We start from the raw sequence: 20,162 nt of genomic DNA on the forward strand, positions 1-20,162 counted from the left end.
CAGGAGGGATGGATGGTGTGTGTGTGTGTGTGTGTGTGTGTGTGTGTGTGTGTGTGTGTGTGTGTGTGTGTGTGTGTGTGTGTGCGTGTGTGTGTGTGTGTGTGCTTCCTCCTGTGCGGGGAACGGAAATGGTTAAGTGACAGCTCGGAGAAGTCATTAGCGCGCCGAGGTCTTGTATTACACACCAGTTTCACTGCGATAACCACCTTCCTACCACCACCACCACCACACCAGTGTGTGTGTGTGTGTGTGTGTGTGTGTGTGTGTGTGTGTGTGAATTGGAGGGTAGGGGGGGGGGGGGACTCCCCGGGATGATGCAACCGCTGAAATACAAGAAGGACGTAAGCGGCCCAACGTCCTGATTTAAGCGAACGCCGCGGCGCATAAATAATCCACCATACAACAACACACATGACATGGAAATACAGCCGTGTGAAGGAAAAATGTGCCACGTAAATGTCCACGAAACACTTGTTTTGATCTACCGGTTCATTCTCAAGGGTCCGTTCCACAGTTAACCACCGGATATAATGACGTTTATAGACGTTATAGCAACTTTTGTGAAGACAAACTGCTTAAATGACCCACATTCGTTCAGTAATTAAGGTCTTGATGTTGTTATTCTATCAGTTCGTTTATCGCTAGCTTATCGCTAACCGCTCCCTCTTGATTACCTGCATGTAGCTTGATGGAACCGCCGTCCTTTTAAGAAGCACTTGTTGGGCGACTCGTTGCATTCGCAGGCGCACTTTGTCCGGTTGAGGGGCTGGTGCCGCGGACACGTCTTGGCGCACGCGCACCGACACGTGTCCCTGTTGAAGGCGTGGCCGTGCGGGCAGGGCGGGGAGGCGGGCGGGACGCTGCACGCGCACTGGCACGTGGCGCGGTCGAAATGGCGGTTGGCGCCGCAGTCGCGAGCGTGACGATCGTCGCGGCGACACACGCACTGGCAGGTCTCCACGTCCAGCTCCTTCTCGGCGCCGCACACGTCTGCCGAAAATACGTCTGCAGAGACGGGAAGACGAGACAAACAAAGTCTTGCTTTAAAGGGGTTTGAAGCTAAGCTAATAAGTGTGCTTATATCCTAAAGCAGGGGTTCTCAAAGTGTTGATACCTGAGGGCCAATTTAGGAACCCAACATTTGACTGAGGGCCGCCAAAGAAAAAAAAAAAAAACGTAATAACTATGTTGTCCAAAATTTGACAATTAAAAAAAAAAAAAAAATGTATTTGTTCCAAAATTTGCCAAAAACGTCATCATATTCTATGTGTTCAAAATTTTACAATTTTTGGGGGAAAAGTTTTTGGTCCCAAATTTGACAATTCTTTTTCAAAAAAAAAGCTTGGTCCAAAATTTGAAAAAAAAGACAAAAAAATGGAAAAGAAGTCCCATTTTTAATAACTATGGCGTCCCAAATTTGACAAAACCGACAAACTCTACTATGTCGTTAAAAATTTTAACAGTTTTTAGTTTTTTTAAAGTTTTTGGTCCAAAATTTGACAAAAACGTTGTACAATACTATGCCGTCCCAAATTTGACAATTTAAAAAAAAAAAAAATGTGGTCCAAAATTTGACAAAAATGACATAAATTAATTGTTGATGCACTGTTAGTTATGGGTGAATTACAAATAGGTGTTGAATAAAATCGATTTTTCAGCTTCTTAAATGTGAATATTTTGTGGTTTCTTTGCTCCGTGTAACAAAGAAATAATTAAGAAGATCAACATTTTCTGACAGAATCCTTGATCCAGTGTTTGGGAGAAACATTCGGTTGTAATTGAATAGGTGTATTATCACCTTATTGTATGAATTGTTGTTTTTCATCGACCCCAGAATTAGCCTTTTTCATCAGCTCTTTGGAGGCAGCCATTTTGGACCACCATGTTTTTTTTACCTAAGAGCCTGCAATTGACACAAACTAATTAGCATTTTGAGTTTTGATGCTAACTGAAGGCTTCCGTACACTCGGAAGAGCGACGCGAGGCGAAGGATTTTCAAGTTCAAAACTCTTAAATAAGAAGTATTTAACTGAACCGTGTAATATGCTGCCGTTGCAAGGTAAATCACAGTGTCGTCTGCATATCGATTGAGCACAAATAATGACGATAAGTCACAAAAAATTTAATCATTTTGGATTTTGATCTCAACCAAAGGAATGAAGCATGTTGACCTCTCAAATAAACACTTAATTCAGTCCCACATTTAAAACACACTACATTTTACACGCCGCGGTACCTTTTAAATCAAATTTATGAATGATTTTCCGCTTAAATCGGCAGCGGAGTCGCACAGAGACAGCTGTTTGCAGACTCTCCCTCTCGCTCTCTCTCTCTGTGTTTTAGTGGCGGCGTAAATAGAAACGTGGCCACGGGTTTTAAATTTTTTACGACCGTGAAAATGGAGCAGGCAAACCGAACTAATAAATGTTCCGTCTGTCTGTTTTCATTTCCTCTGCTTCCTTACAGCTACAGACACGAGTAAACTCTGCTGCTCGTGATATTATTATTGTTTTTTTTGCGATCTGACGTACGTGAGAGTCAAGTTTTCAACCAAACCGTGGAATAACAAAAAATGCAGCAAAGAAGCAAATGGTTCCAGGTAGAACCTCAGCCCTCGCAGAAGAACACTTTTGGAACCCTTATTTCAAAGAGTGTAGGAAGGTTTCTACACTCTTAGAAATGAAAGTGCTAAGTAGAACCATGCTCTTCGGCTTGTCCTCATAGGAGAACCCTTTTTGGCTCCAGGTAGAACCTTCTTATAAAGGTTCCATCTGGAACCCTTTTGGGAAAGGGTTTTTTCAGAAGCAAATGGTTCCAGGTAGAACCTCAGCCCTTGTAGAAGAGCCCTTTTGGAACCCTTATTTCTAAGAGTGTAGGAAGGTTTCTACACTCTTAGAAATGAAAGTGCTAAGTAGAACCATGCTCTTCGGCTTGTCCTCATAGGAGAACCCTTTTTGGCTCCAGGTAGAACCTTTTTATAAAGCTTCCACCTGGTGCCCTTTTGGAGGGTTCCACCAAGAAACCCTTTATTCAGGAAAGTGGTTTTTAAAGGGTTCTCTGGATCAAAATGGTTCTTACTGGAACCATTAGCGTTACCAAGAACCCTTGAAAAATTCCTTTCTTCGGGAAAGGGTTTTTCAGAAGCAAATGGTTCCAGGTAGAACCTCAGCCCTCGTAGAAGAACACTTTTGGAACCCTTATTTCAAAGAGTGTAGGAAATTTTCTACACTCTTAGAAATGAAAGTGCTAAGTAGAACCATGCTCTTCGGCTTGTCCTCATAGGAGAACCCTTTTTGGCTCCAGGTAGAACCTTTTTATAAAGCTTCCACCTGGTGCCCTTTTTTGGAGGGTTCCACCAAGAAACCCTTTATTCAGGAAAGTGGTTTTTAAAGGGTTCTCTGGATCAAAATGGTTTTTCAAGAACCCTTGAAAAACCCTTTCTTCGGGGAAAGGGTTTTTCAGAAGCAAATGGTTCCAGGTAGAACCTCAGCCCTCGTAGAAGAACCCTTATTGGAACCCTTATTTCTAAGAGTGTAGAGAGTGAGTTGAACCAAACGCTAATACTGGAGAGAGACCGTTTAAGTCGTGTTATTTATCATGCGTATTATTGGCAGAATATCAGTCATTTATTGTAGCGTCTCAGCGTTGACGATATCCAGTGAGCCTGAACTCCTCGCCGTCATCTGTGGGGAATTTCTTCAGATTTGGCGCAAAAGCGTTCACGCGAAACAGGAAGATGGAGTGATGAGATTCCGATGATTAAAAGGTCGCGAAACCTTTTGTGCTTTTGGTTCAGGATGCGTTAAGAGCGGCTCCGCGAGAACAGAGACCATGCATCGTCCAAAAATATTCATTTGATTAATGTATGAGATGAAGAACGTGCGTCATGTGCAGCTCTGTTTTAAAAAATCTGTTGTTTCAGCAACTTTAGATATCACTGACTTCATTATTTGAGCAGATTTTTTATTAGAATACGACAGAAGCCGAACGTGTCCCTGTATTTTTGTGTTATCTCGCTTGTTTTTCTCATAATAAAGTGATAAATGAACATGTTATCTTTGGAAAACACAACCTCCCAGTTTCTCCCAGTGGTCACGAGATCATTTATCTGGTAATCTCACAATATACATATATATATATATATATTGCTTAAGCACAACCTAAAAATTAGGGCTGTAACTACTGATTGATATCTATAATTGAGGAATCTGTCGATGATATTCTCTATAAAGTGCCGAAATCCAGTTTTTTGGAGATTTGTTTGTTACGTAGAGCGAAGAAAGCATCAAAAATATTCACATATAAGAAGCAGAAAACGGTTCATAACCAATGAATCGTTACAGTCCTACAGAACGTACAGGAAACGATGTTTGCAGTTGGTTCAAAACACAATTTGCTCCAAGTAAAACAGCTTTTTTGAAGCTAATTTGTCAAGTATTTAGTGGGAGATGGAGGCAGATGACCTCCCAAAAGAAGAAGAAGAAGAAGAAGATTTAGCTTGACCTTCACTTCCACTTGAACTGTAACAGGATCTTTTAAACCTAAATGAAGTGGAACCGGTGCTTGAGCTTTTCATACATGTGTTGTAGGAGTTTAACTCTCTGGAGGCTTGTTAATATACAGTGTATAAGACGGACATTCAAGACGTGCTCTATAAATGAACGTGTTTTAAAAACAAGTTACGGTAAAACCGATCTATCGCAGACTTTACAGCAGACGGGTTTAACCGTCAAAATGAAAAGCTACAGTGAAAGTTCACCTTCCGCGTGTCAGAGTCCGTGACGTGTGACGTCAAACCAGGAAGTACAGTATGTTATCATCAGCGTACGCAGGAAGTGTTAGATTTTAAGTGATTGATGCGGCTGAACGGCTACGTTCGACAAAAGAAACGTCACCACTTCCTTTCAAAATAAAACCTTTAGTTTAAGGTTAGAAATGGGATTAGGTTGGGATTAGGTAAGAGCTTAAGGACAGGTATTTAGTTGTGTCTCATAGTTTCCTCACTAAGAATCCTGTACGAGAACATGTATGTGTTAATGTATTCTTTACCTCTTTAGGACCTTTTTCTGGTATAATCACTGACCTTAGAGACCAAAACCTGGTTCTCATGAGGGTGAAAACCTAATTTCTTGTTTACACTCTTAGAAATAAGGGTTCCAAAAGGGGTTTTCTACAAGGGCTGAGGTTCTACCTGGAACCATTTGCTTCTGGAAAACCCTTTCCCGAAGAAAGGGTCTTGGTAACACTAATGGTTCCAGTAAGAACTATTTTGATCCAGAAAACCCTTTAAAAAACACTTTCCTCAATAAAGGGTTTCTTGGTGGAACCCTCCAAAAGGGCACCAGGTGGAACCTTTATAAAAAGAGTGTAGAAACCTTCCTACACTCTTAGAAATAAGGGTTCCAAAAGTGTTCTTCTACAAGGGCTTAGGTTCTACCTGGAACCATTTGCTTCTGGAAAACCCTTTCCCGAAGAAAGGGTTTCTTGGTAACACTAATGGTTCCAGTAAGAACCATTTTGGCCGAGAGAACACTTTAAAACCCCTTTCCTGAATAAAGGGTTTTAAAAGGGTTCTTGGTGGAACCCTCCAAAAGGGTTCCAGGAAGAACCTTTTCATAAAGGTCTTCACGCAGCCGTGCTGTGATGACTCCGCCCACGTTGAGGAGGTTCTATAGTGATGGGAAACCAAACCAAACCGAGTAGAGACGTTCTGGAACTGTATCGTGGAAAATCGGCGTATCTGGAGACGTTTTAAAACCCTACACTCTTAGAAATAAGGGTTCCAAAAGGGTCCTTCTACAAGAGTTTAGGTTCTACCTGGAACCATTTGCTTTCCACGGAGAAAGGGTTTTTCAAGGGTTCTTGGTAACGCTAATGGTTCCAGTAAGAACCATTTTGATCCAGAGAACCTTTTAAAACCCCTTTCCTGAATAAAGGGTTTTAAAAGGGTTCTTGGTGGAACCCTCCAAAAGGGTTCCAGGTGAAACCTTCATAAAAAGGTTCTACCTGGAGCCAAAAAGGGTTCTCCTATGTGGCAATCTGCAGTCTCACCATTAGAGGTCACTGTCTCTGTCACACTGGACCTTTAAGAGACAAATTCTTTTATCTGTTTACTTTTGTTTCAGACAGAAAATCGAAAATCATTATATTTAGAGTAAGACGTAATAACCTCGTGGCTGTTTGCCGTTGACCTCATCGGCCTCTCGAGGGAGTTTTTTTTTTTCGTTTTGTTTTGGAAACTAAGACTCGCCGCTGAAACACTAAGTGTCACAGATCATTTGTTTTGCTCCTTTCATATATACTGTGGAAGTGTATTAGTATGCGTGAGTATGTGTGGAATCTGCTACTCGGGGGGGGCTCTCTGCATTCTTCTGTTTCTCATGTGTTTACACTTAGTCCTGAGTGTTATTGTAGCTAAACACACACACACACACACACATTCAGCAAACACATCGTGGTCATAAATACTCGTTGAACACATGAACATTCTCCTGTCACAAACTGCAACATAGAGAAAGATGGTCTGTGCTTTGTGTGTGTGTGTGTGTGTGTGTGTGTGTGTGTGTGTGTGTGCGTGCGTGCGTGTGCGTGTGCGTGTGCGTGTGCGTGTGTGTGTGTGTGTGTGTCAGGACACACAATTTTATGTGGATTCATAGAAAGCAGTGTTTCCTTTCTGTTTGATTATTATCCTGACATGAGCTATTTCATGAATATGTAATATAATATAATATAATAAAATATAATATAATGAAACAGTTGAAATACTGATGTTACAAAAACATTACTGCCATTACCAACATTTAAAAAAAATATAATAATAAAAATGTTAGCAAAATATTTTACTTAATTTTGTGCTGTTACACACTGTTACTATATTTTTTTAACCAAAATATTTTTGAAAAATAATAATAAATGAATACATTAATACATTAATCAATCCATTAATTAATGTATTTGTTAATTAATTAATTAATTAATTAATTAATTAATTAATAAAAAATTATATAAAACAATTGCAACATTTTGTTATATATGTTTCTATTAAAAAAATTTACACATTTTAGAAAATGAAAACAATGACTTGGGGGTCAATATATAATAACATGAGAAAATCGTGTTATGTACAAAAACAGTTTCTTACAAAAAAAAAAAATTTCAATAAAACATTGAATTTTTTTTTTCAATAAAAAACCTGTAAAAAAAAAAATATTTTGTAAAACTTTTTTGCAAAATTTTATTTAACCTGACAAAAAACATATTCTTAATTAAAAAAAAAAAAAATTCTTACATTACCAATTTTGTACGGCTACAAAACGATGTTATTATCCTTTGTTACCAAAATATTTAATTTTGTAGCCCCCAAAAAACTAAGTAACTTCATAAATGATTCTTATTAACGAAATATTACATGTTACATTACCAAACATGTTACACATCTTTACAAATAACCTTGTACCGTTAAAAATGATGGATGCTAAGTGAACATTTTGAGACGGCATTTACTCAAACCATAAGTTATTGTGAGTGGTTATTTGATCTCATTGTGTGATAATGTTCTATATAAAATATTACCGGTAAACTGTAAACACTCACCGCGCTGCTGTTTGGACGACGACCTCGGAGGTGGAAGCGGCAGTGGAGGCGTGCTGTGGTGAATGTTAGCTGCTATGCTAACGCACCAGCACAGTCTGCTGCTCCAAACCTGACCAGGAGGACACGTCCTGTTGGTTATTGGACAGCTTGAACACAAAAAGACAGAGAAAGGGTAGATATGTGAGACCTCCGTAATTGGTCATCAAATGCTGGAGTATAAAATCTCTTATGTAGAATGATAAAATAACAGAAAACGATTAAATATGGCTGAGAATGCTTTATGTCGATGAGATTGTGTGCAAACAAACATCATCAAAGACTTGACTCTCGGGTCGACGTCAGATAAGAGCAGGAGTCGCTGATATCGCCGATCGGGTGCAGCAGCTCGGCTGTTTGCCGAGTTAACACCACGTGACCTCGGTGTTTGTTTTCTCTGCTGGAAATTGTTGCCGTCTTTTCCTCCTGAGCTCTTTCGTCATTTTTCATCACCCTTTCAAGTCTTTTTTCAAGAGTTGAATATAATAATTGAAGATAAGGACAGGGAAACACTATGCTCTGAACGAATGAAAGGAGTTTGATTGTAAAAACAAAAATATGGTTCTTTAACGCACTTCTGCTAATTTATACATTTGTTAACCGGAAAAATATATTTTATTTTATTTTATTCAAAAGTGCTCATGAACCACGATTATTAATATAGATATATAATAATATATATTAATTAATAATTAATAATAATGACTCACCCATGAATAAATAATGTTCAAATAATTGCGGTGATCATCTGCATAGAAAGGAATAATTGTTTCAAACGTTCTTGTGTATCATTCTTATTATTATTATTATTATTCTCTTCTATGCAGATGATAAAGTGCTTTTCACACAATGGCGCCAAAAAAAAGTTAAATTAATTTAAACGATCCTGTCATGAACTTAGTAAAGGAGAACTTAAGTATTAAATAAAGGGGTGGAAATGATGTGGCTTTTTCGTATATGTACACATTGTATGGATGATGTTTAAATTCAATGTCGCCCCGTTTCAAAAACTGGCAAGCTAACTCCTGCAATGCAATCCAAAGCTATATATATATATATATATATATACTCATTATAAATAATGATAGTCCATATGTGTAACATCCACACTACACAGAGTTCTGCTGTCAGTTGAATTTAAATAAGAAAGAAAACACAAGTATGTTTCGGGTCAAAGCAGCAGAGAGTGATTCCCATTTCAATTCCTTAAGAGATATGCGAATATTTTCAACAGATCCTTGTTCAGGTGGACGCTGACTATTACTGTGTACAATTTTGAGAGATTCCGAGACACTTTTTGTTTTTGAGACTAAACTCAGCTAACTGTCAAAGTGTATCAGGGTAGATGGATAATTTCCTGATTTTCAAAAATTCATTAAAATTATTCCTTAAGAGATATGCGAATATTTTCAACAGATCCTTGTTCAGGGCGATACCGAGTATTATGATGGTGAATTTCAAGTCATTCTGAGATACTTTTTTTTTTTTTTTTTTTTCAGCTCACTGTCAAAGTGTATCAGGACAAATGGATCATGTCCTGATTTTCAAAAATTCATAAAAAATATTTCTTAAGAGTTATGCAAATATTTTCAACAGATCCTTGTTCAGGGCGATACCGAGCGTTATGATCGTGAATTTCAAGTGATTCTGAGATACTTTTTGTTTTTGAGAAGAAACTCAGCTCACTGTCAAAGTGCATCAGGGTAGATGCATAATTTCCTGATTTTAAAAAATTAATTAAAATTATTCCTTAAGAGAAATGCGAATATTTTTCAACAGATCCTTGTTCAGGGCGATACCGAGTATTATGATGGTGAATTTCAAGTCATTCTGAGATACTTTTTTTTTTTTTTTTTTTTGTCAGCTCACTGTCAAAGTGTATCAGGGCAAATGGATAATTTCCTGATTTTCAAAAATTCATTAAAATTATTCCTTAAGAGATATGAAAATATTTTCAACTGATCCTTGTTCAGGGCGATACCGAGTATTATGATGGTGAATTTCAAGTCATTCTGAGATACTTTTTGTTTTTGAGAAGAAACTCAGCTCACTGTCAAAGTGCATCAGGGTAGATGGATAATTTCCTGATTTTCAAAAATTCATTAAAATTATTCCTTAAGAGATTTGCGAATATTTTCAACAGATCCTTGTTCAGGGTGATACCGAGTATTATGATGGTGAATTTCAAGTGATTCCGAGATACTTTTTGTTTTATTGAAAAAACTCAGCTCACTGTCAAAGTGCATCAGGGCCAATGGATCATTTCCTGATTTTCAAAAATTCATTAAAATTATTCCTTAAGAGATATGCGAATATTTTTCAACAGATCCTTGTTCAGGGCGATACCGAGTATAATGATGGTGAATTTCAAGTCATTCTGAGATACTTTTTTTTTTTTTTTTTTTTTCAGCTCACTGTCAAAGTGTATCAGGACAAATGGATCATGTCCTGATTTTCAAAAATTCATTAAAAATATTCCTTAAGAGATATGAAAATATTTTCAACTGATCCTTGTTCAGGGCGATACCGAGTATAATGATGGTGAATTTCAAGTCATTCCGAGATACTTTTTGTTTTTGAGAAGAAACTCAGCTCACTGTCAAAGTGCATCAGGGTAGATGGATAATTTCCTGATTTTCAAAAATTCATTAAAAATATTCCTTAAGAGATTTGCGAATATTTTCAACAGATCCTTGTTCAGGGCGATACCGACTGTTATGATGGTGAATTTCAAGTCATTCCGAAATACTTTTTGTTTTTGAGAAGAAAGTCAGTCATCCGTCAGCGCGCCGCTTCGCGCAGGTGTACGCGCAACGAAGAACATCCAGGCCTCCACGGAACTTAACGGAGTTAATCAAGAGAGAATCTCTGGAGAACGTTTCCTGAAGTAACACCCATGTATACACACACACACACACACACACACACAGCACAGGAAGCGACCACAGCAACAATACACTCAATCACTCTTTGTGTGTGTTTGTGTTTGAGTGCGTTTGTGTATGCGCGGGACAAAGGAAAAGGCTTTTCGTCTGCTGACCAAACGTACACAACACAGTCAGAGAGCTCAGGGTCTACCAGTGCATCCACTTAGTGCGTGTTAGCTTAACCGCGCAAAACAGAGCGCGAGATCAAATGTTTTTGATTGAAAATGGGTGAAAAATGGTTCACTTGATGAGTCATGGGCTATTTTTTTTTCCTACCAGAGTTCCAGAAATTCGCTTTCAAGGGTCCTATGTTGCTAAATTTGCTAATATGCAGTAATGTAAACGTTCCCAGCCTCGCCTAGAAAACATCACGGGAGACAGATTGTTCATGCATTATTTCCAGGAACTTTTCTCATTTACCTGGGGAAAAACTTTCCCAAATAAGTACCTAATAGCGACACCACAAGTTGGACGGATGACGAGGTCCAGGCTCTTTTGAGGAGGAGGTTCAGCAGGACTTTGAATCAGTCCCAAGTGAGGACAAGAACTTTTTGAAGAACCCTTGTTTTTTTGACCGAGGGCCTTTTCTGTTTGGAGTCTGCATGTTCTTACCGAGTTCCCCCCATCGTCCAAAAACATCCACGATTGGGAACGAGGCCAACGGGACACAAAAATTGACGAAAGGTGTGAACGTGAGAGTGAATGGTTGGTGATGGTCTGGCCCGAAAATCATCCTATATCAGCCGGGATTGGTTCCAGTCCCCATGACCCTCATCATCTTCTTCTTCTGTCAGATACTCCCTTTAGGGGTTGCCACAAGGTTTTTCTCCTTACATCCTTCCCACAACAATCCTCATGTGAAGGACAACAGCGTAGAAAATGGACCTCAAAAATGGGAGTTACACCATTGGTTCCAGGTGAGAAGAAGACCTTTTTTTGAAGAACCATTTTGTTTGATGTGACCTTCCAATTCCATCACTCTGTTGCATTTAAGTACCATTGGAAAAGCTGAAACTTCTCAAAAAATGAGTTACCGCTTGGTTCCAGGTAAGAAGAAGACCTTTTTTGAAGAACCCTTGGTTTGAAGTCACGTTCCACTTCTCTGTTGCATTTAAGTACCATTGGAAAAGCTGAAACTTCTCAAAAAAGGAGTTACCTATTGGTTCCAGGTGAGAAGAAGACCTTTTTTTGAAGAACCATTTTGTTTGATGTGACCTTCCAATTCCATCACTCTGTTGCATTTAAGTACCATTGGAAAAGCTGAAACTTCTCAAAAAATGAGTTACCGCTTGGGTTCCAGGTGAGAAGAAGACCCTTTTTTTTGAAGAACCATTTGGTTTGATGTGACATTCCACTTCTCTGTTGCATTTACGTACCATTGGAAAAGCTGAAACGTTCTGGAATGGGGTAAAAAAACGCAGTAACAGAGTACTCACTCGGGCAGCGCTCTCCGGATGATGCTGTGGACCTGCTTGTAGACGTCCAGCTTGGACAGGCAGCGGCACTGCGTGTGGTTGGCCACGCTGATGGTCACCGGCCGGGTGCCCTGCGTGATCGGCACCGTGATCTCGAACAGCTGCCGAAAGAACAAAAGCCAGATCAGACCGGGTGTACAAAGCCCTTTCCTGAATAAAAGGGTTTTAAAAGGGTTCTTGGTGGAACCCTCCAAAAGGGTTGTATGTATTTGTCTCTGTATGTACAGCACTTTCAGCTACTGTTGTTTTTTTAAAGTGTTTTATAAATAAAGTTGGATTGAATTCGATCGTCATGGACCCCCTGCCCAAACATCTTCAAGAACCACATTCTCAAGTCATTGCATTCAGTGATCTCTGCGTCCTCGTCTTGCAGGCTGCAGGATCCAGATCCAGTTTCAAGGCTATTATTATTATTATTATTATTATTATACCCCATCTTAGTTGGACGTTGAACTGATGATCTGTCTTATTAGGACCATTTTTGTTGGTCTCCATGAGACAAGAGTCCAGGATAAACTAACAAATGTCTCCAGGTTATGAAGTAAAAAGCTTATTTTCTGTGTTTTCTTGCGCTTTTAAGGCAGCAGGTGAACTTTCAACCGCCTTGAAATTTTTACGACAGCTCACCACTGGATGGTAAAAGTCCAAATGTGAGCTGATTCAGCCTCGGGATCCGTGTTTATCCTGAGTCGTTTGGTCTCAACCCGTGGGCGATGCAGCAAAATGTAAACATTGCTGTATTTTTAGGATTCGAAAAGAGCGACGAACGTCAACAGCCGACCACAGCAGGGAAGCTTCTGCATACGAAGTCCGAGGCGTTATGATATTTACAGTAAAGTATATTTGGCTGGAGGTTTTTCTCCAAAAGCTCGCGTTGTTTATCCAGTTCGCGGGGGAACAACACTCGCGTCGGTACGCGAGACCTCAAAGTCAGTAAGCGCTAAATCTGTCCAATAAGACAAAAAACGTCGTAAATCCCTGTAAAGAAGTGCAGAGTAAGTGTTAGTGAGACACGTTTGGCTGTTTTCGGAGCGTTGGCGCGGAATAAGAATCCACTGTTGGAGAGGATTAGCTGACGTCTGCTCTGCCAAGTGGATATATCAGAGAGACTGAGGAACGAGGGGGGGGTGACAGATAGTTGAGTGGCGTCCGTGCAGCCGAATTATCGTAATCCTTTCGAGCAGATCGTTGGACGCGAACGTAGAAAGTACGCAACGTTTGTTTTCTTTTTTCTAACAAGACACCGAGGATCGTAAACCGTTCGCCTCAGAGTCCGTAGAGAGTCGGTGGTCTTCAATCACGGAGACGCCAAATTTGTCTGATTTACGGCTAATCTGATATCGTTTTGGAACGGGGAAGCAAACCGTTTTCCAAGAGATGTTTGGTAAATCAACTTAAAGGTTGGGGAAAAGGTTCTGCAAATTAGTTCAACGAGGACCCAAAATCCGTCTGTGGGTCCCAAACGACTACCTACTACTTGCAGAGGCGATTCTAGGGTCTGTAGGGGCCCTAAGCAAAAATTCCCAGGGGGCCCTTCCTTCCAACCAGTGTTCATCACCATTATGTTATAAATAATCTGACACCAACGAAAAATGTAGGAGTTCAAAATAAAATAAAACATTCAAAATAACATGAAAAAACCTTGTAATTAAAGAGTATGTGAAAATATAAATTTAAAGAACGAATGATTTTTATTTTTTCATATTTCTTTTTTTTTTTCAAAAAAGATAAATCATAATTTTTTGGAAACTTGAGATTTAAAAAAAAAAAATTTGTCTTTTTTTTTTTTTTTCTCATGTCACTTCGGGGCCTCCGTAATTTCTGGCTGTTCTTTTAAATGATATTTAAAGTTGAGTTTTGTTGGTTCAATAAATACTCAAGTTCTATTAATCATGATTTCAATATCAGTCAAAAATAATTGTGACTAATATTTTTGCCATAATGGTTCAGCCCGAGTTTAAACAAGTTTCAGTGTCATTGAAAAACATGTTTTTTTCCCTAAAGATCTTTTTAATTTCAGTTTTACATAAATGATCTACATACATAATACACTTTGCATGCTTTCTTATCCTCTCGACAACTGTGTTAAAGTGAGGTGGGGCCCCTTTAGGGAGGTGGGGCCCCTTTAGGGGGGGGTTTCCTACTGAGATGTCATTGCAAATCGCCCATTGTTGTTTAAGGGGGACGGGGAGGCGGCTGCTCACTGCACATTTCAGTAAAAACAGCCCTCAGGCCCAGAGTGTCGGGGGCCCCCGTATCGGCTCGGGGGCCCCAAGCAGTTGCCCGCCTTGCCTGTTCACAAGCTGCGCCCCTGACTCAAACATCGAGGTTGGACAGCTTTGCGCAGCTAAAGGTAAACGTGTTGTTGTTGTTGTTGTTGATAAGAACACAAATCAGGCGACCAATCGCTGCAGTTAACTGCGTAATTGTTTCCAAAAGTCTCCATTTGCCAACATTTCTACTCGTTTTTTCCAAATCTGCGGCGCAAGCTCGTGTCAGGAAAGTCCCGGAACGTATTTTGTTCCAACTTATCAGCCTCGAAAATCGATCTCGAAGCTCAAATCGACGTGAAAACAATTTCCACTTCGACGGCAAAAAGAGCCGCGCTTGAATTTCTTCACATTCTGGCACCGACGACTGACACAGAAGAGAGCGGTTGAACCTCGAGAGCCACTCGGTTCTTTCGATTGGCGGCGTTTTTTTGGTTTTTTTTGGGAATGGGACCTAATTAGTCTCGATGACTTCCATTCAAAGACGCTCAAACGGCTTAAACCGTCTCCCTCACACTCGTCCTAACGGAGGATTAAGGTCGTTAAAGCTGCGCTAAGTGTTTTTCCTGGTCGCCGTGGTTACGGAACACACACAAAAAGCAAGAAATTCTTCCTGCAGCTGAAATCTGTGGGCAGTTTTCCACCAGAACACGGAATCCTCTCACAGTGTTCAGGTTTTCACGGAGTTTCCATTCGTCCGTTAACAGCTTCCTATCTGGTTATAGATCAGAATGAACCCGCACTGATATTTAATCCACTTCTATCAGTGGATTAAATCAGCACTAGTTCATATTTTCCTCGTTTTTTTGATGCGACCACTTGGAAATTGTTGTTGGAAACTGGACCAAACACGATGAATATGGATAAAACAACTAAAAACGTATCAACAATCACTATTTTCTTAAGCAACACGTTAAAAACGTCCTTTACCGCTATTCCACGCTTGGTTCTTACAGCATTTGTCATCACTAGTTACTGGTATTTTATTATGTATTATTAGTAGTAGTAGTAGTAATTACCTACACTCTTAGAAATAAGGGTTCCAAAAGGGTTCTTCTACAAGGGCTGAGGTTCTACCTGGAACCATTTGCTTCTGAAAAACCCTTTCCCTGAAGAAAGGGTTTTTCAAGGGTTCTTGGTAACACTAATGGTTCCAGTAAGAACCATTTTGATCCAGAGAACCCTTTAAAACCCCTTTCCTGAATAAAGGGTTTTAAAAGGGTTCTTGGTGGAACCCTCCAAAAGGGTTTCAGGTGGAACCTAGAGCCAAAAAGGGTTCTCCTATGAGGACAAGTCGAAGAGCATGATTCTACTTAGCACTTTCATTTCTAAGAGTGTAGAAACCTTCCTACACTCTTTGAAATAAGGGTTCCAAAAGGGTTCTTCTACAAGGCCTGAGGTTCTACCTGGAACCATTTGCTTCTGAAAAACCCTTTCCCTGAAGAAAGGGTTTTCCAAGGGTTCTTGGTAACACTGATGGTTCCAGTAAGAACCATTTTGATCCAGAGAACCCTTTAAAACCCCTTTCCTGAATAAAGGGTTTTAAAAGGGTTCTTGGTGGAACCCTCCAAAAGGGTTTCAGGTGGAACCTAGAGCCAAAAAGGGTTCTCCTATGAGGACAAGTCGAAGAGCATGGTTCTACTTAGCACTTTCATTTCTAAGAGTGTAGAAACCTTCCTACAATCTTTGAAATAAGGGTTCCAAAAGGGTTCTTCTACAAGGCCTGAGGTTCTACCTGGAACCATTTGCTTCTGAAAAACCCTTTCCCTGAAGAAAGGGTTTTCCAAGGGTTCTTGGTAACACTGATGGTTCCAGTAAGAACCATTTTGATCCAGAGAACCCTTTAAAACCCCTTTCCTGAATAAAGGGTTTTAAAAGGGTTCTTGGTGGAACCCTCCAAAAGGGTTTCAGGTGGAACCTAGAGCCAAAAAGGGTTCTCCTATGAGGACAAGTCGAAGAGCATGGTTCTACTTAGCACTTTCATTTCTAAGAGTGTAGAAACCTTCCTACAATCTTTGAAATAAGGGTTCCAAAAGGGTTCTTCTACAAGGCCTGAGGTTCTACCTGGAACCATTTGCTTCTGAAAAACCCTTTCCCTGAAGAAAGGGTTTTTCAAGGGTTCTTGGTAACAGTAATGGTTCCAGTAAGAACCGTATTGATACCCCTTTCCTGAATAAAGGGTATTAAAAGGGTTCTTGGTGGAACCCTCCAAAAGGGTTCCAGGTAGAACCTTTATAAAAAAGAAAAAGGTTGACCCCCTGACCTAAAAGTAAGTGACCTTGAAGTAAATCCTCAAGCCCACGTTCTTCAGTCATTGCATTCAGTGATCTCTGCGTCCTCGTCTTGCAGGCTGCAGGATCCAGATCCCGTTTCGAGGCGTCAACATCGTTATGACGCTATAATCCTCGTATTGACCCTGGAACCATGACTGTCTTATCCAACATCTTCACTTTTATGAAACGAGTCGGTGTCTGTGGATTTGAACAGCGAGACTTCCTCCTACAAAAATAGCCTCACAAGTAAATAGTCCAGACTCTTTACTGGTCCTGGACTTCTGCGATGCTTTTTTTTTTTCCCTCCAAAGAAAGAAAGAAAAACCACTCATTTAAAAACCAGACTGTAAAGTGGGCCTCGGTGTGTGTGTGTGTGTGTGTGTGTATATTAAAAATTGGACAAATGTGTTTGGTTCTCAAGCCACAAAATCAAAAACCTGTCAAGCAGCAGGTCGTGGCTCACTGACGTATGAGGGAAAGAACGACGAGGCCAAGGTTGAAGCTGCGAGGCCTGGCAGCGGCGGCCGGGTTTGCGGCTGCTGAGCTTCAGTCTTTGAGGGTTTTTTTCACGAGGAATTCTTCTTTTTCTTTTTGCTGTTCTTGGCCGACGCCTCAGACGACTGGAACCTCGCGACTCCGCGCGAATGCGTCATTCAAATTACGGCTCAACTCAGACGCGCCATTTGCGCTTCGCTGGAGAGTCCGCGCGACCGTTTAGAGTCGCTCTCCGTCGTCTGCAGACGCTCGCCGGGCCGGATTTGCTCTGCTTTGGAAACAGCTGGCAGCCGTTAAAGAGGCTCGAAACACTTAGCGCGTAATAGAAGTTGCATTAAACTGTGTGATTTAGTGTTTGAGCGGGCGGCGAGGCTCTCGCTCTGCACGAAGGTTTGAATTCCATACCTGCTGTCAAGGATTTCTCCGCCTCGGCAGATGTTTGTGTGGCACCGCTCTATCCTCATTGTCTCATTTCGCCGTTAAAGCCTCACATGTGCGAAATACAGGGGGGGTCTGGGGGGGGGTTAGACCCCCCTGATTAACACTCGAGACCCCCTGAAAGCCTCAAAGGCAAAATTTGAGAGAGGTCTAAACTAGGGCTGGACCATTAATTGAATTTTTATTCATGATTTCGATTTTGGCTTCTCACGATCTTAAAAACATTATAATCGAAGAAAAACGATTAATGCGCCGCACGGTGCGGCGTGTATGTAAATTCCTATGCTCGAAAAACACCTTGAATGCACCCGTGTTACGTGCAGCTGTGTGGAAAAAAATGTGTGGAAAAAAAAATTCAAATTTTTTTTTTTCATATATTTGGAAACTCGAGTGTCCAAAAAATGGTTGGGTTTTTTTTCATATTTTTTTTTTTTTTGGGAAAGTCAAAATCTCGAGTTTCCAAAAAAATATGAAAAAAAAAAATTTTTGAAAATTTTTTTTTTTTTTTTGGGAACTCGAGATTTAAAAAAAATAATAATTTTCGTAATTTCTTTTTTTTTTTCTCTCATGTCACTTCGGGGGCTCCGTAATTTCTGGCTGTTCTTTTAAATGACATTTAAAGTTGAGTTTTGGTGGTTCAATAAATACTCAAGTTCTATTAATCATGATTTCAATATCAGTCAAAAATAATTGTGACTAATATTTTTTGCCATAATGGTTCAGCCCGAATTAAAACACCTTACAGTGTCATTGAAAAACATGTTTTTTTTACCTAAAGATCTTTGTCATTTCAGTGTTACATAAATGATCTACATACATAATACACTTTGCATTCTTTCTTATCCTCTCGACGACTTTTCGCCGCGCAGTTTCCGCTTCATTCCGCTGAGTCGACAGTTCGCGTGGAGGTTAATCGATATTTTTGTTCTTGTTTTCTTGCGTCTGGGTCTTTGGGGTTTTTCTTGTCCCGTCTTCTCTGTGTGGATCGTCTGCTGCTCTAATGTGTTTCACCTGCTTCTTGTTAGCATCACCTGTGTCCGATTAGCTCTGCTCGTCCCCGGTGCATTTAGCCTCCGCTCTCCTCAGCGTCCACGTCGCTTCGTTTTTAGCTCTGCTGTCGTGTGGTTTACTTGGTCGATGTTTTTTTGAATGTGAACGTTTTCTTCGTTGCTTTGCTCCACATATCAAAGGAATCGTTAAAACTGAATCATTTTGGTTTGTGGACAAGACGAGATGTTTCGAGAACATCATCGTTTCCAGGTTTTCGGCGTTTAAAGACTCTATTTGAGTCGTTCTTTCGCTGTTTTTGAAAGGGTTCGATTTGTTTTGGGGTTTATTTGAGCTTCTCGTTTTTTGTCGTACGCTGCTGTTGACACAAAACCAATCACTTCCTGTGTGCAGCGTGGTATTTCCTCTTACAACACAAGATCGCAAACACTGACCTGACAATGGTTTCAATGTCATCTGCTTATCTTATAAATATTAATTAGATCTGAAACGATGAATCGATTATTAATCGATTACTAAATTAATCGGCAACTATTTTGATAATCGTAAACAAAACGAGATTTCTCATCGTTTTAGCTTCTTAAATGTGAACATTTTCTTGGTTTCTTTGCTCCACGTAACAAAGAAATCATTAAAACTGAATCGTTTTTGGTTTGTGGACAAAAACAAAGACGTTCGATAACATCGTCATTTCCAGGTTTGACGTTTTTTAACATTTTCTGACATTTTATGGACCGACCGATTCATCGATTAATCGAGTAAATAATCGACAGATTAATCGATTACGAGAACAATCGTAAGTTGCAGCTCTCTTGTTGTACAAAGGTTCACGTCAGTGTTGCAGAGGCGTACCTAATAAAGTGGCCAGAAAGTGTGCGTTCCAATGATCCAGTGGTTAAAGGCAACAAACCACCTGACATTTTGACAGGGTGGTTTTTTTTTTTATTTACGAAAACTATCGCAGTTTTTAATGTTTTTCTTGGGGCACGATATTGTGTTTTACGTCTTATTTTCTCACAAAGAGCAATTTAGAATCAAGCGTCCACATATCTGCGGCTTCCCCTTCGTCCTTGTCCTCTCCAAAACTTTAATCTGGACTTTGAAATGAAGTTTTTGCCGTTTAAACGTTGACATAAATACATTTTTTTAAATGTAAGCAACGTCGATCGTTTCGTGTGGGGGGGATCTTAGCCGTTTTTGGAGCGAAACGTGAGCTTCAAGGTTTCATTTTTGCGGAGAATAAAAATCAAAAGTGTTTGTCAGTTTCAGCTGTTAAGCGTTACGGGGAAAAGTCATAACAGGCCAAAGTACTGACGAGGACCATCGCAAACATGAATCTTAGTGGCTACGCTAATGGCTACGCTAATTGACCGTCAAAATAGAGCAGATAAAGAAGGAATTAGCACGATCAGAGGGGGTTGTTTTGGTTTTTTTGGACCAGTGTGAACGAGGACTACGTTTCAGCAGCTCAGAAGAATATAGAAGAAGCTCATAAAAAACCAGGTTTATGATATTAGGGTTGTGTTATTTCAAGTATGTTCCATCAATATTTGCAGTATCAGATAGAACAGATAGAATATTAAAGGACCGGTGCCAAAAAACACTTGATCAGGACGAATAAACACAGAAATAATTAAAAAACCTTTT

General features: G+C 40.0%; 1 protein-coding gene across 1 annotated transcript in view; it reads right to left on the reverse strand.

Moving 5' to 3' along the window:
* The window catches only part of vegfc (vascular endothelial growth factor c), a gene marked incomplete at both ends in the record, with an annotated part of 34,786 nt that overhangs the window by 2,362 nt on the left and 12,262 nt on the right, over window positions 1–20,162 (reverse strand). Inside the window, 3 exons of the mRNA XM_083905569.1 lie at window positions 675–1,005; window positions 7,594–7,739; window positions 11,993–12,132. Of these exons, the coding sequence (XP_083761695.1) occupies window positions 675–1,005; window positions 7,594–7,739; window positions 11,993–12,132 (617 nt within the window). The remainder of the gene's footprint in view (window positions 1–674; window positions 1,006–7,593; window positions 7,740–11,992; window positions 12,133–20,162) is intronic.

Source organism: Microchirus variegatus, assembly GCF_963457635.1.
Source record: "Microchirus variegatus genome assembly, chromosome: 19".
Classification (NCBI taxonomy): domain Eukaryota; kingdom Metazoa; phylum Chordata; class Actinopteri; order Pleuronectiformes; family Soleidae; genus Microchirus; species Microchirus variegatus.